The sequence below is a fragment of the Arvicanthis niloticus genome, chromosome 3 (assembly GCF_011762505.2).
Source record: "Arvicanthis niloticus isolate mArvNil1 chromosome 3, mArvNil1.pat.X, whole genome shotgun sequence".
NCBI classification, from domain to species: Eukaryota; Metazoa; Chordata; class Mammalia; order Rodentia; family Muridae; genus Arvicanthis; species Arvicanthis niloticus.
Window position 1 is genome coordinate 94838727 of NC_047660.1, and position 12511 is coordinate 94851237.

The 12511-nt window shown below is 38.9% G+C and overlaps 1 protein-coding gene across 6 annotated transcripts in view; it reads right to left on the bottom strand.

The window, feature by feature from the left end:
- The window catches only part of Fhit (fragile histidine triad diadenosine triphosphatase), a 1459653-nt gene that overhangs the window by 282483 nt on the left and 1164659 nt on the right, over window positions 1–12511 (bottom strand). For all 6 annotated transcript variants that reach the window (XM_076931538.1, XM_034498048.2, XM_076931540.1 and 3 more), the window contains 2 exons: window positions 3561–3706; window positions 662–691 (listed from right to left, as the gene is read on the bottom strand). In XM_076931538.1, coding sequence (XP_076787653.1) covers window positions 662–691; window positions 3561–3706 — 176 coding nt within the window. The remainder of the gene's footprint in view (window positions 1–661; window positions 692–3560; window positions 3707–12511) is intronic.

The following is a 12511-nucleotide window of genomic DNA, read 5'->3' on the forward strand; positions in this document are numbered from 1 at the left end:
TAAGCATTGAACCTAACCTCAGGAATTCACATTTGCATGAAAGAAGCTGGATTCTTGCTCTGTAACCAGCCAGAATTTTAGTTTTACTATGATCAGAGGCTATCATAATAAATCCTCCTTTCCTCTCTAGGACACTTTAAAACCATTTTGAGCTCCATCAATCCCATTAGGTTTGAACTTTGGTATTTAGAAGCTAGAGAGAAGAGAAATGTGTGGGCCTAAAGAAAAGACAAGACAAGGAGGAGAGGGAGGCACTTGACATATAACAGGATGTCCCTTTACTCAGAAGGAATAAGTAGAATTAAATTGTGCAGAGAACTAAAGATATATCAGGTGCTCCAGTCTATACAGGACCAATATAACCCATAGGAAGTTGATGTACCCTGCACTGTTCTGTTTTAGAACTCCTCAGCTTAGATTCTGTTTTAGCGATTGCACAGTAATAATTTTACTACAAAGGGTAAATGTCTTGTAAACTAATGGGAAACATACTGTTTGGCACAGTTTATAATGTCAGGATTTATGGCTCTAACACTGAGGGTCTCTCTGACCTCGAAGATAACATAATGAAAGAGCAATGTGCTGCAAATGGCTCGTTGTGGTTTTTTATTAGTTCCCATAATCGCTCGTATTAATTTGTATGCACATAATAAGCACTCACCTTCACAGTCTGTCCAGCTTCAGGACCATCCTAGAAGAAGAAGAAAAAGAAAAAGGGGTGAGAATTGACTGATGGTATTGCCTGCTTATTCAGAAATATTGCCCATTAATAATTTAGATCCAATTTCATTGTATATTAATTTGTAGTAGTCTCATGGGGACCAATCATTTCAAATGTGTGGGACCAGACAGGTCCCCATTTCCTTCTGAGTGAGGAGTTATGTAAAAAATGATATGAATTATCCAGCAGGCCACTCCTTTCTATTTTTCATGGTCTTTGGTTTCAGCTACGGTTTTAATCTCATTAAAAATAAGACTAAAAATGTTTGGGGAGGCAAAGTTTAGTTATCTTTAAATCAGAAGTTATTTAATTAATATCTAATTCAGTTTCTCCTCAAGAAATCCTTTAAGCAAGAAGATGAAGTTCAGATGAAACAGTACTTTCAAGCTCTCCTGACCTTGAGTCAGAAAAGGAAAGTGACTGTTGTGGGTAGATCCTCTTGCGTGTACCCCTTCCTTCTCCTAGGTTTTCAAAGGCAACGAGATTATTGTCAATTGTCTGTTTCACTGCTGAAAATAAGCACACATGCCTAATCTCCAAGTTCATTCCAACTGAAAGCAGGTGTTCTAGAGAGAAAGCAGCAAGCTTCTTTGCAACACACAATTCAAAATAGAATTTCTACTCACTGGTTTTGCCTAAATATATTTCTTTATGACTATGACTGGTGGGAAGGATTCATGCTCTGCTAGGACAAGGGTTAAACACATGTCTGACATGTACATCAAATCTTTTCTCATAGTTCCCAACCAATACTTAAAAGATAACATAACAGGACCACAGCTATTAGAACATGGAGGACTGGTTAAGATTATTTTGTGAAACCCTAGTTTTTTATCCTTGAAGGTACAGATGTATGAGGTGGGAAGGGTACACAGGCTTGTAACATACAAATGTATGTTAATGTGAAGTACAATTTTAAAACAGTTTCACAACAGTATTTATGATAAATTGCTCCAATTTCATCCATAGTCAGGCAGCATATTTAGGGAACTATTCTTAGATAACCAACACCAGCATTTCCTGATACATATTCTCTTCCATTTCCTTCACCTGGTCTATCTGGAAACAGTTTGCAAAAGAGATTTAATAAACCCACCCCAAGTTGAATTACTGTCTCAAATTGGATTTCTAGGGATGCAGATACTCTCAGTTAATACAAGCCAGAATTTGTGCTTTGAGAAAGAGATGAACATCTCTTGTCAAAGACTTCAATATATTGGCTTCTGTACCTGTTGTCTTTGGAGGTCTGTGGCAAAAAGCCAAGGAAAGAGTGTAAGGATGGTGGGTTCACAATTGGTTGTCATGTTGACTCAAGTTGTGTTTTTGAACAAATCTCTAGATGTTATCAGGGAGATTCTAGATTAGACTAAGTCAGAGGGAAGATCTATTCGAAAAATGGGCCCCAGCATTTCCTGGGCCAGTGTCCTGTTGCTAAATGAAAAGAAGAAATTATGGTGAGCACCTCTTCCTTCTGGGCTTCCTGCCTGTGAATACAGTGTAAGCAGCTGCCTCATAGGACTGCTACTATTTCCCTAATCTCAAAAGGTGAGCCAAAATAAACTGTTGCCTCTTTAATTTAGGTGTGCTGGGGTACTGTGTTACAGCAATGAGAGAATAACTCATGGAGATGGTGGACATGTTGGTGAGTGTGAAGGGCTGAGGATACGGTCTCCATATGCTGGAGCCACTGATTTCCAACCAGAGAAGTGAACTCGGTGTGCTTCTAAGCACAAGGGCCCTTACACACTCTCTACTGTCCCCACCCCTATCTATAGGGATCTGAAGGTGTTATTGACAATGTACTCGGCTCCCAACTGATGACACATATCAACTTGAAGAGTACTGGCCCAAGTTCTGCCCACAGATCTTTAGTGACTGCAAACCTGCTATCTTCATTATGTGGTAGGCTATATGCAATAAACTCACTGGAGCAACCTACGACCTATCACTGCAGTTTGCAACACATCTGGAGAAAAGGAAGTCTTATAAAGAAGAGGCTCACATTAGGGGTCAGATCACTGCTCTCCTTGGAACCACAGCAGGGCTGAGTCTGTGCATGCTCAAAACATACTTACCCCAAAGCAAAACAAAAACCAGAAACAAGAACAAGCAAGCAAAACAAAACAAAATTCCCTAGCTCTAGTTATCAAAGTAAATTCCCAGTGCTGGTTAGTTTTTGTTAACTTGGCACAACCTAGAAACAACTGGGAAGCAAAAATCTCAGTTGAGGAATTGCCCCCATCAGATTTGTCTGTGGGCAGGCTCTATGGGCATGGTCTGTGGGAGCATTTTCTAGTTTGCTAATTGATTGCTGGGGCTGGGTTACTGTGAGCTGAGCTACCCCTGGGCAAGTGGTCATAAGAAAGGTAGGTAACTGAATGTGAGCCTGGAAGCAAAGCAGTGAGCAGTGCTTCCTGTGGTCTCTGTTTTGGTTCCCGCCTCCAGGTTGCTAACTTTTAAGCTCCTGACCCATTATTTATTCAATAATGAGCTTTAGTGTAGACAAATAAGTCAAATAAACTTCTTCTTCCTCCAAGTTACCTTTGGTTTGTGTCTCATCACAACAGAGAAGCAAACAAATTCAATCCCCTTAAATTGCTTGTCTATGACTCCCACCTGCTTTGTAAACAACATAGTGGACATTTGCTGCAACGCCATTCCAATGTCCACGTTGGGGCTGTGTACAGCAGAGCTGCCTTACATTACTAACATTTTTTTCTGCTGTTATGTAAATGCAGACCACAAAACCCACTTCTGATAACATGACTAGGATACAGAACCCCATGCTCAGCTTTGAGAAGGAAGGAAAGAAACACTTGTGAACAATTTGTGAACTCACTTGCATGGAGAAGGTGATAGAGGTCCCCTGGAAATGTTTCTCCACCACTGTCCCAACTCTCTGGGTCACTTGAAACAAATCAGCTACTTCATCAGGACGTAGGTCACGGAAGCGCTCCACTGGCCTCAGTGGGCACACGAGGACATCTGCAGTGGAGTATGTTAAGGACAGTTTGGCTTGCTTTGGGTTGTATTCTATTACAGGAGTTTATACACGTAGCCCATTGACCCAGGGCCTGGAATCTTGAAGACTAAGAAATGAAGAAAGAAATACTTAGCGACCAAGAGCTTTAAAAGATGGCTAGTATACTTTGAGGGAGACGCCTTGACACACAGGAAAATTTAATCAAAGACAACGAAATACACAAAGTGATACCAACACTTGCTGAGATAATTACAGTAGGAGGCAAGATCTATTCTGGGCCATTATCATCTGACTTCCACCTTCCCCAGCAGCCAAACACACTGCAGTGGACTAGCAACTAGAATATCTAGGTGTTTGCTAGTCAGAACATCATGATTACATGGTCATGTTTCCCTTTAGAGAAATGATAGAAACATACAGAAATTGTCCAATAGCAGATGATTTGGGAGGGCCGAAGATGTTAGGAGAAAATACCATACTATACCATGAGCCTTGTTGATAACTAACAGATGTGCCACATGAGGGTTCCTAGAATTGATTACTCATAACCTGAGATGTTTCAAGTTCAATCTTTAAAGAAAAGGGCTGTTTCTTACACCAAAGAAAAGGTAGAATTCATTCTACAAGTCAGACAAGGTAGCACATTTACATTTCTCATTTGAGAAAATTCCAAGGTCTAGAGAAAAGGGGCTAAACTTTATTGGTTTTTGGTAACAAACTTACAGTTACAATTGCATTGATATTCCATGTCCTTTTTGCACTTGAACCTATGGTGTATGCATGTGTACACACATATGTGTAAATATATACATATATGCTTTGAACGATGAGGTATATCTTATTAAACCCATTGTGAGCTAAAAATATCCATTCAAAAATTTGTGTAATACAGCTAACCTAAGAAGCATCATGTCTCATCCTAGCCTTACTTAAACATTAGCCTACTGATGGACAAACTATCTAACTTGCAAAGCTCATTCTCAGATAAACTGTTGAAAATCATATGTAATTGATTGAAGAATATAATGTAAATGAAAAACAGAGTGGCTAGACTGGAATGTTTCTGACTGTTGTAACTGAGCAATTAATGTTAATCCCCGAGACATGGCGAGTGTCTATACGTATATACATACAGCATATATTACTTACTCAGTTCCTAAATACTTGCTAGAGAAAACAAAACTGTTATTTTGTTCTTTAAGTTTATTCTCCACCTTGCCCCACCCTCTTTTTATTTTCTTATTTTAAGAAAGCATACTTTTGCCTAGAGCCAAGGAGCAAAGGGATCTAATAAAACCCCAATCCAGCAATTTTGAGTCTCACCAGAATACAAAGCACTTTAACCCATCACACTGTTGGACTCACGGCCTTGGGGAAGTACGCAGAGTTCAGCTTGACAGGTCTGATTTTATATGAGAAAGGGACGAGGAGAGGTAAGCAGATGAATGTAGCTTATATTCTGGGTATTGACATCGACAGAAAACTAGGAAAGCAGTTATTTCTTTAATCTGAGTTCATTTTTCAAGAGGCAAAGGGAGCCACCCCCCCCAAGCATCTGGTACTAATAAAGATAATTATCATTCTCTAGTAGGGCAGTTTTATTATCATGGGTCAACAAGACACTTAGAAATGAAGAATTTGCTTTCCTACTCTTAAGTAGATTCCCGAAATCTAGCCCCACAGAGTTGTTTTCTATTTGTCAAGAAGGACCTTTGCCTATGTTCCTTCTCCCTAATTTTTCCAGCATAATATTTTTATTATTTGGGAATTTCACACAATACACCCTGATCACTCACACTCACTTTGCATTTATCCCAGGTCCACTCTCCCATCTTTGTGCTGCCACCCCAAATATATCAAGTCCAATTTGTGTTACCTACCATTGGAACATGGTCAAACTTCCAATGGCTAAACTTCCAGTTATCCCTTAAAAATAACTGAGTCCTTTCCCATGCCCCCCTCAGAAGCCATCAGTTGTGAAGAGCTACACTTCAGCATCTTTCTTGCAGTTTTTAAGGACTCTCTTATATGAGTTCCTATCTAGACTTTTTCTTTTTGTTAGGGGAAGGGAAGAAGTTAAAGAAAACTTCATTGTTTTTCATTTTCAACGAAGAGTCTAGAGTCATCAATACCTGCTATAGAAGCTTTCCTGCCCATTAACAACAAGATCGTAGACTTCCACATGGTTTCCTGTGGCTACATGGACCACCAGACATCCACGTGGCCTCTGGTGGCATCACGGACCCTAGAGCTCATCATTGCTTCAGGTGACATCACATCTATACACAAAGTGTTCTGAGCATCCTTCAGACGTTCCCATGCCTCCTGAGAGAAGTTCAATGTCATATCCCAGATATCAACTGACCCCAAGGTGCAAGTACCAGAGAAATATCTGCTCATCTTGCTGCTTTTCTCTGAATTTCTGTCTCAGGAACAAAACTAGAACCCTCCTGCATCCTTTGCTACTGTCTCTTCAGTCTTCCCCATTCAGGGCTTCACTGGTGGGCAGATTTGGCTGAGCAGTGTGAGACCTCAGAGGTTCCAGGGCCACCAGTTGTGATTCCCACCACGGCACTGCTGATTGCTGACTTTCCCAGGCTGCTTGAGTTCTTCCACATCCACTTCTGTTGAGACCCCTGCTGGAGCCTCAATTTGAGTGCCAAAATATTGAGGCCCTCTCTGTCCCACTTTGGGGGTCAAAATGTTGAGGACCACTCGACCTCACATTGAGGGTCAAAATGTCGTCGACTGCTCTGCTGCTCTGGTCTGAGGGTCAGGGTCTAGTAAGAGAGAGAGAGTGGGGGTAAGAAGGGGAAGAGACAGGAAGAATGGAAACAAAACAGGGTGTGTAGTCAAGTCTCCTTTACTGTCTCCAATAGGCTATATCCACACCTCCTATTTATCTCCTATTCACTTTTAAAAGAAAATCCTGGGTATTTATAAGCACAAGCAGGAGAACACAGGTGAAGACATTTTACCACGTGCACCATGCAGCTGTGGTCACTAAACAGCAAAACAAGCTATGTGGGATAAACAAGATGTTTGCCAGAGTGTGCTCAGCTCTTGTAGGCTGTTGAAAAACAAGTCTCTATCAGGGTATATGGTTCAAGATGGCTGCAAAGTTGATAGCTGCTTTCTAGCCACTTTCTGCTTAAAGTCAGCTCCCAACACACTTCCACACCTACTCCCTGAATCCTCCTCATATTCTAAATTATAATCTCCCTTAAGCCTAATTATCAAACAATAGCAAGATAACAAGAATGCAGCTTCCCACAATTGTAGGCCTTGTCTACATGGATTAACCAGCTAAAGAAAGACTGACATCTCATGTAAGCAACTCCTCACAGTGAAAACTAGAGTGACAGAGCTGTCATATCAGTAGCACATAAGAGGTCGTCCTTGTCAATACCACAAAAACACTATTTATCAACTTTGCTTCTCAGATGGTAACAGCTAACTTGACCCAATATTTCATAAGTGAAAATATGGAAGGAATTAAACCAAAATGACTCACAACCTTTGCTTTTGTATACCTAACCCAGGGTTGTATACATTTATTAGTTTTAAGAACTATTAATAGTAGTAATACATCATGAAAAAGGTAAACAGGCTTAAACCAATCTCATTTGGAGAAGACCCTTTGCCACTCCAGCTGTGCAACACTGTTGTATGTTTGTGTGCATATGTATACAGGACTGTGTATGTATATTTTTTATAGCTATCATTTGTTAGCGAGTCACCTTAATGACATAGAGTATACACCCTTTGTGTTTGCCAAGACCAACTCATTGTTAACAAACTCATCTAATTTACTGCATAATAGTAGGGAACATGACATCTCAGTGGACTTCTGACACCAATTTTTAAGGCCTATCACAAACTTTCTAACCCCAAGATAGCCATGAAGTGATTTTAAATGGCCATAACAATTTTCAACTATTGTGTAAAATATGACCTGAAAAAACTTAGTGTCACTTGAGACGTACATATTTGTCACCATGACTGTGTGGTTTTTGCTTGAAGTCTAACCTAAACTCATTGATGTCACTATGGCTGTGTCTGGCATTGGGGCAAAGACAGTCTTTTCATTTCCCATGATACTTCATCCTAAACTAGAGGTAGAATCTCTAAGGACTGTTAAGGGTTAAATTACTGCAGTGTTTGCAGGTTTTTATTTTTAATTTTTATTTATTTATTTTCCTTTGGATGGGGGAATCACAAGCCAACAAGGTTCAATGCAGAATAAAATCAGTGTTAATCAAAGAAGTGGAAAGCTCATAGTGAAATTGAGTATGGGCTTGAAGAGACATGCATATTGGGGCCATGGTGATAATCAACTTTCACAGCCAGGGTGACTGAAGGTAAGGTCTCGAAATTTTATAAAAAATAAATGATTGTACTCATTCCTCGAATGTCTTTGTAGGAATTCATAATTAAGACAAGATAATATGAAACATGGTAATTGGTAGTGATGCTGTGAGCTTTGGTCTGGGAAGCGCGTGCATGCACACACACACACACACAGAGAGAGAGAGAGAGAGAGAGAGAGAGAGAGAGAGAGAGAGAGAGAGAGAGAGACTTAAAAGCCACAAAGTTATTTGGGGGCACAACATGCATTGAAATTCAGGATGTTCAGCTTCCCAGACCAAAGCTCTTTCCATTAAATGAGAAGGAACAAAATGCTACAATTCTGCACCCTTTTCTGCTGCTAAACCTCAGCAGACATCAACAGTTAACAGCATCGTTCTCTTCTCAAATCACAGCTACAGAATCTTATCCACCACATCCTGTAGCCAATCGCTACCAATTACTATGGGCACCAAGCATGAAAACTCCACACTATTTCTGAGACCTCTTCTGCTGTTTCTTAAGCCACAAAAATCACGGAGGTCTGTCTGGATCGAGAGTAAAGGAAAAAACACAAAGTGAGAGAGACTCTTGGCCAGAGACATCAAATGGTTGTTATATTGCTACATTTGTATTAGGAATAAATTTGTTAAGTTTGAATTTTGCTCATCAAGGATAATTACTGATGGATTTAAGAAACTTTTTAAAGGCATTTCTGTAACAAATATTTAAATACAGAATCATGATAGAGAAATGGAAATGTATTATCTGGGATAATTAAACAGGACAGTAAACATTATTCTTACAATTGTTTAGGTCCAACTCCATGTGTTTATTTTTTATTTGATCTGTTCTAGAGATTAAAAATGTAAAAGTCAACAAATAAATCAAATTACCGTAATATCACTAGTATTGATGAGACTTATTAGCATGTATACAGATGAACCTGCAGCAACAAGGTGTTAAATAATATGATAAAAAGTTATTCTTCAGAACCAATAAAAAAGTTAGTATTCATTTATACCACAGTACTGCATGAGGCTTAATAATAAGCAAGAGGTTTTATCCTGCACAATTCATTATTTATTCCTGTTTTTGTATTTTTCCTCCTATCTTCACATGGTCTCCCTTTTTTCTCTCTTCCTTTCTTTCTTCCCTACCTTTTTCTTTCCCTCCATTCCATCCCATCTGTCCTGGCTGAAACTGCAACTTGACACAAGCTAGAGTCATCAGAGAGAGCCTCAGTTGAGGAAATGCCTCCATAAGACCCAGCTGTAAGGGATTTCTCAATTAGTGATCAATTGGGGAGGGTCCAGCCCATTGTGGATGATGCCATCTCTAGGCTGATGGTCATGGGTTCTATATTAGGCTGAGTAAGCCATGTGAAACAAGCCAATAAGTAGCACCCTCCATGGCTTCTTCATCAGCTCCTGCTTCCAAGATTCTGCCTTGTTTGAGTTTCTGTCCTGACTTCCTTCAATAATGAACAGCAATATGGAAGTATAAGCTAAATAAACCCTTTTCTCCTCAGCTTTCTTTTTGGTCATGGTGTTTTATCACAGCAATAGAAGCCCTAACTAAGACATAATTTCTTCCTTCATCCATGCATCCTCTTTCTCTCCCTCTCTCCCTTCCTCCTTCCCTTCCTTTTAAGATTATGATGGATATGAAAAAAGTTAAGGCAATTTTCCACTGACTTACATATCCAGCCCATTATAACTTTTATTTTATTTTAGCCTTTTTAAGTTACTTAAGTTGTACTCAAATCTTGTGGTTCTCCTGCCTCAGCTTCCTGAGTCGCTGAGATTACAGGTGTTCACCATTATGCAGTTTCTTGTAGATGCTTTAAATTATCCTTAATGGCACTTGAAAGAACAACACCTCCTTTTAAAGAGAAGAATCAAAGCACTTGGTTTAAGTTGCACACTTATAAAGCTTTGAAACAAAGTGGATAATATGCTCTTGGCAATCCAGGTACTTCAGTGAATTTTCATATTGGAAAGTAAAGCTGTTAACTTCAAATTTAATAAATATGATTACACTGAAATGAAGGAATGCAACATGTTGATTTAGACCACACCCTTCTTTATCGAACACCATCATAAATATTGCAGTAACTCAATAAAGAATTAACAGTAAAGTCAATGGGCATAGACATAATGGTTGACATGTAACTTAAAGCAGATGGGATGTGTAAAATGTGATCGACTGAGAAGATTGTGATTAAGATCATGATATATGGCTCTGCACCCATCTGGGTAAATCGTTCACAAGTATTTGTTGTCTTATCTTCGGTCCTGGGACAAAGATAAAATGAGGCCATGGTCGTGTGGACAGTGTGAAGACATACTTGTTTAATCAGTGTGCTTTGTGTCAGCCTCAAACTTCCACATGACTCTAAAGGCTCACAAGTGAGAATGACATTCATAGAAAAAATAAAATATAAATGGCAGGGGACGGTGTACCCACATGTCATTCTTGGGTAGTATTTGGCTTAAGTTTCACATATGTTCTGTGAAGTTTCAACAGAAAGGAATCTTATATCGATTGATGTGCTAGTATCACACTGTGGAAAATATGTGTACATTAAACTGCTCAACTGTGAAAAAGCAAACAACGTCAGAAGTATGCCCACTCTGTGTTATGTCCTAGAGACAATCAGTAACCTAGAAGGCAGGTACTAATACAACCACTTCTCTGTTTTCAGGTTTGGAAGTTGAAGCCCCAAGAGGTCTAATGAATGTTCAAGGTATTAAGTGAAAAGCAAGGCAGGGACCATGAACACAGTTGCTTACTGCATCTCCATGCTCCCAATAGTGAGCAGGTCTCCATGTATACACTGGACTCCTAATACAGTGGTATGGAAAAATGTTAGTTCCATGATACTTTTCTTGATACAAATTTCTTGCAGTCCAATAAGACTCTGAAACACTAGTTATAATATAATATATAATACAGCTTTCCTCAGCCTCATCAGGATATTTAATTATGTTCTTCCAAAAGAAATTACACTAAGTAGTATTTCTCAAATTTGCATAACTATAAAATTATAATTATTGTTTTACTAGTTTTGTGTGTATGTATGTGTATGCAGTGAAAATACAGGTGCATTGCACATTTTGAGGTCAGATGACAAATGTCAGAGTCAGTTTTTTCTAAGGGTAAGTCTTGAGAAGATAGGCTATTGGGCAGTTGTTTCTATCCACAAAGTTACTTGCCTCTCTTAAACCTATTGTTTCATTAATGACTTTAAGAACACGCTATAAAACAAATGTTCTAAAGGATATGCTTTAGCTGAAAACTGGGCAATGCTCTAGAAATTTCTTTCCTTTTTTTTCTTTCTTTGTCATGCTGTGCCATGGTATGACTGACCTGTAAGTCTGGGGTCTGGATTACCAGTCCGTGTACAGCATTATTTTTTGCCACAATGCTTAGACTAAGTTTATTGCTAAATAGCTTTTTGATTTTTTTTTTTTTGGTAGCCCCATCTAACTTATATTAGCAGCTTAGTGCATCGTGGTAAAGTGGTTTCTCAGGCCATTCAGTTTCTCAGGCCCTGCTAGGGATCATCAGAGAAAAAAAGAGGATTACATTAGTTTTGACTGTCATGAAGGAGTTAAGAATATTAGTGTGCATACCAAGAATCTTCCATTATTCAATGATAAAGCAATAAAAATATTTTCTCAAGGATTCCCTTTCCCCCTTTCTTAATAATATAGAAGTCATTTCTGTGTCTTACAAAGTCTCTGAGTAACAATTATGAAAATCTATTATTATTATTGTCCTAAAGATAGACAAAAGTATCTGTGGTTTGGATAATTCTAGTTTGGGGAGTGTTAGAAGGGAAGATGAACTGTCACTCAAATCTGTCTATCCATCAAACATAAAGACAAAAATGGGACACACTGAATATGAAAATGTTATAAAAATGCTCTCATAAGGTAAGAGTTGGGGGGGGGATGTTGGAACTGAAGAAATATCATATACCTTACAGCTGAAAGTGTTAAGACTCATTCTCAATGAAAAAAATTTAATAACTACAGCAAGTATTTAGTGTAAAAAACATTTCCAAAGTGCTATAAATAGATTTTACATCTAATGTGTATCAGAGAGAAATACTAAGAATTTGTAATTTGCTGGAGAGCTTCTAAAAGTAAAACATGTAATAAAAATAGTTTGTCAGCAACCTGACATGTATATTCTGTCACACCAGTATCATCGGGTGAGTAGAGAGCTTCTGAGCCGCTCAGCTCAGAGCTTGTCAGAGTGAAATAAGACCCCCAACTCCAACGCCTCCCAGAGTTCTTCCAGAGTGAGCTTCATAACATTCAGAGAAGTAGATGGATTTGAACTTTAAATTTTTTTCATTCTGTTCAAGAGCCCTTTTTTGGTAGATCTTCAGTAAAGTTGGCCAAAGCAACCTTGAAGTTCCATCCCCCATACCATCTAAAGGATATGAG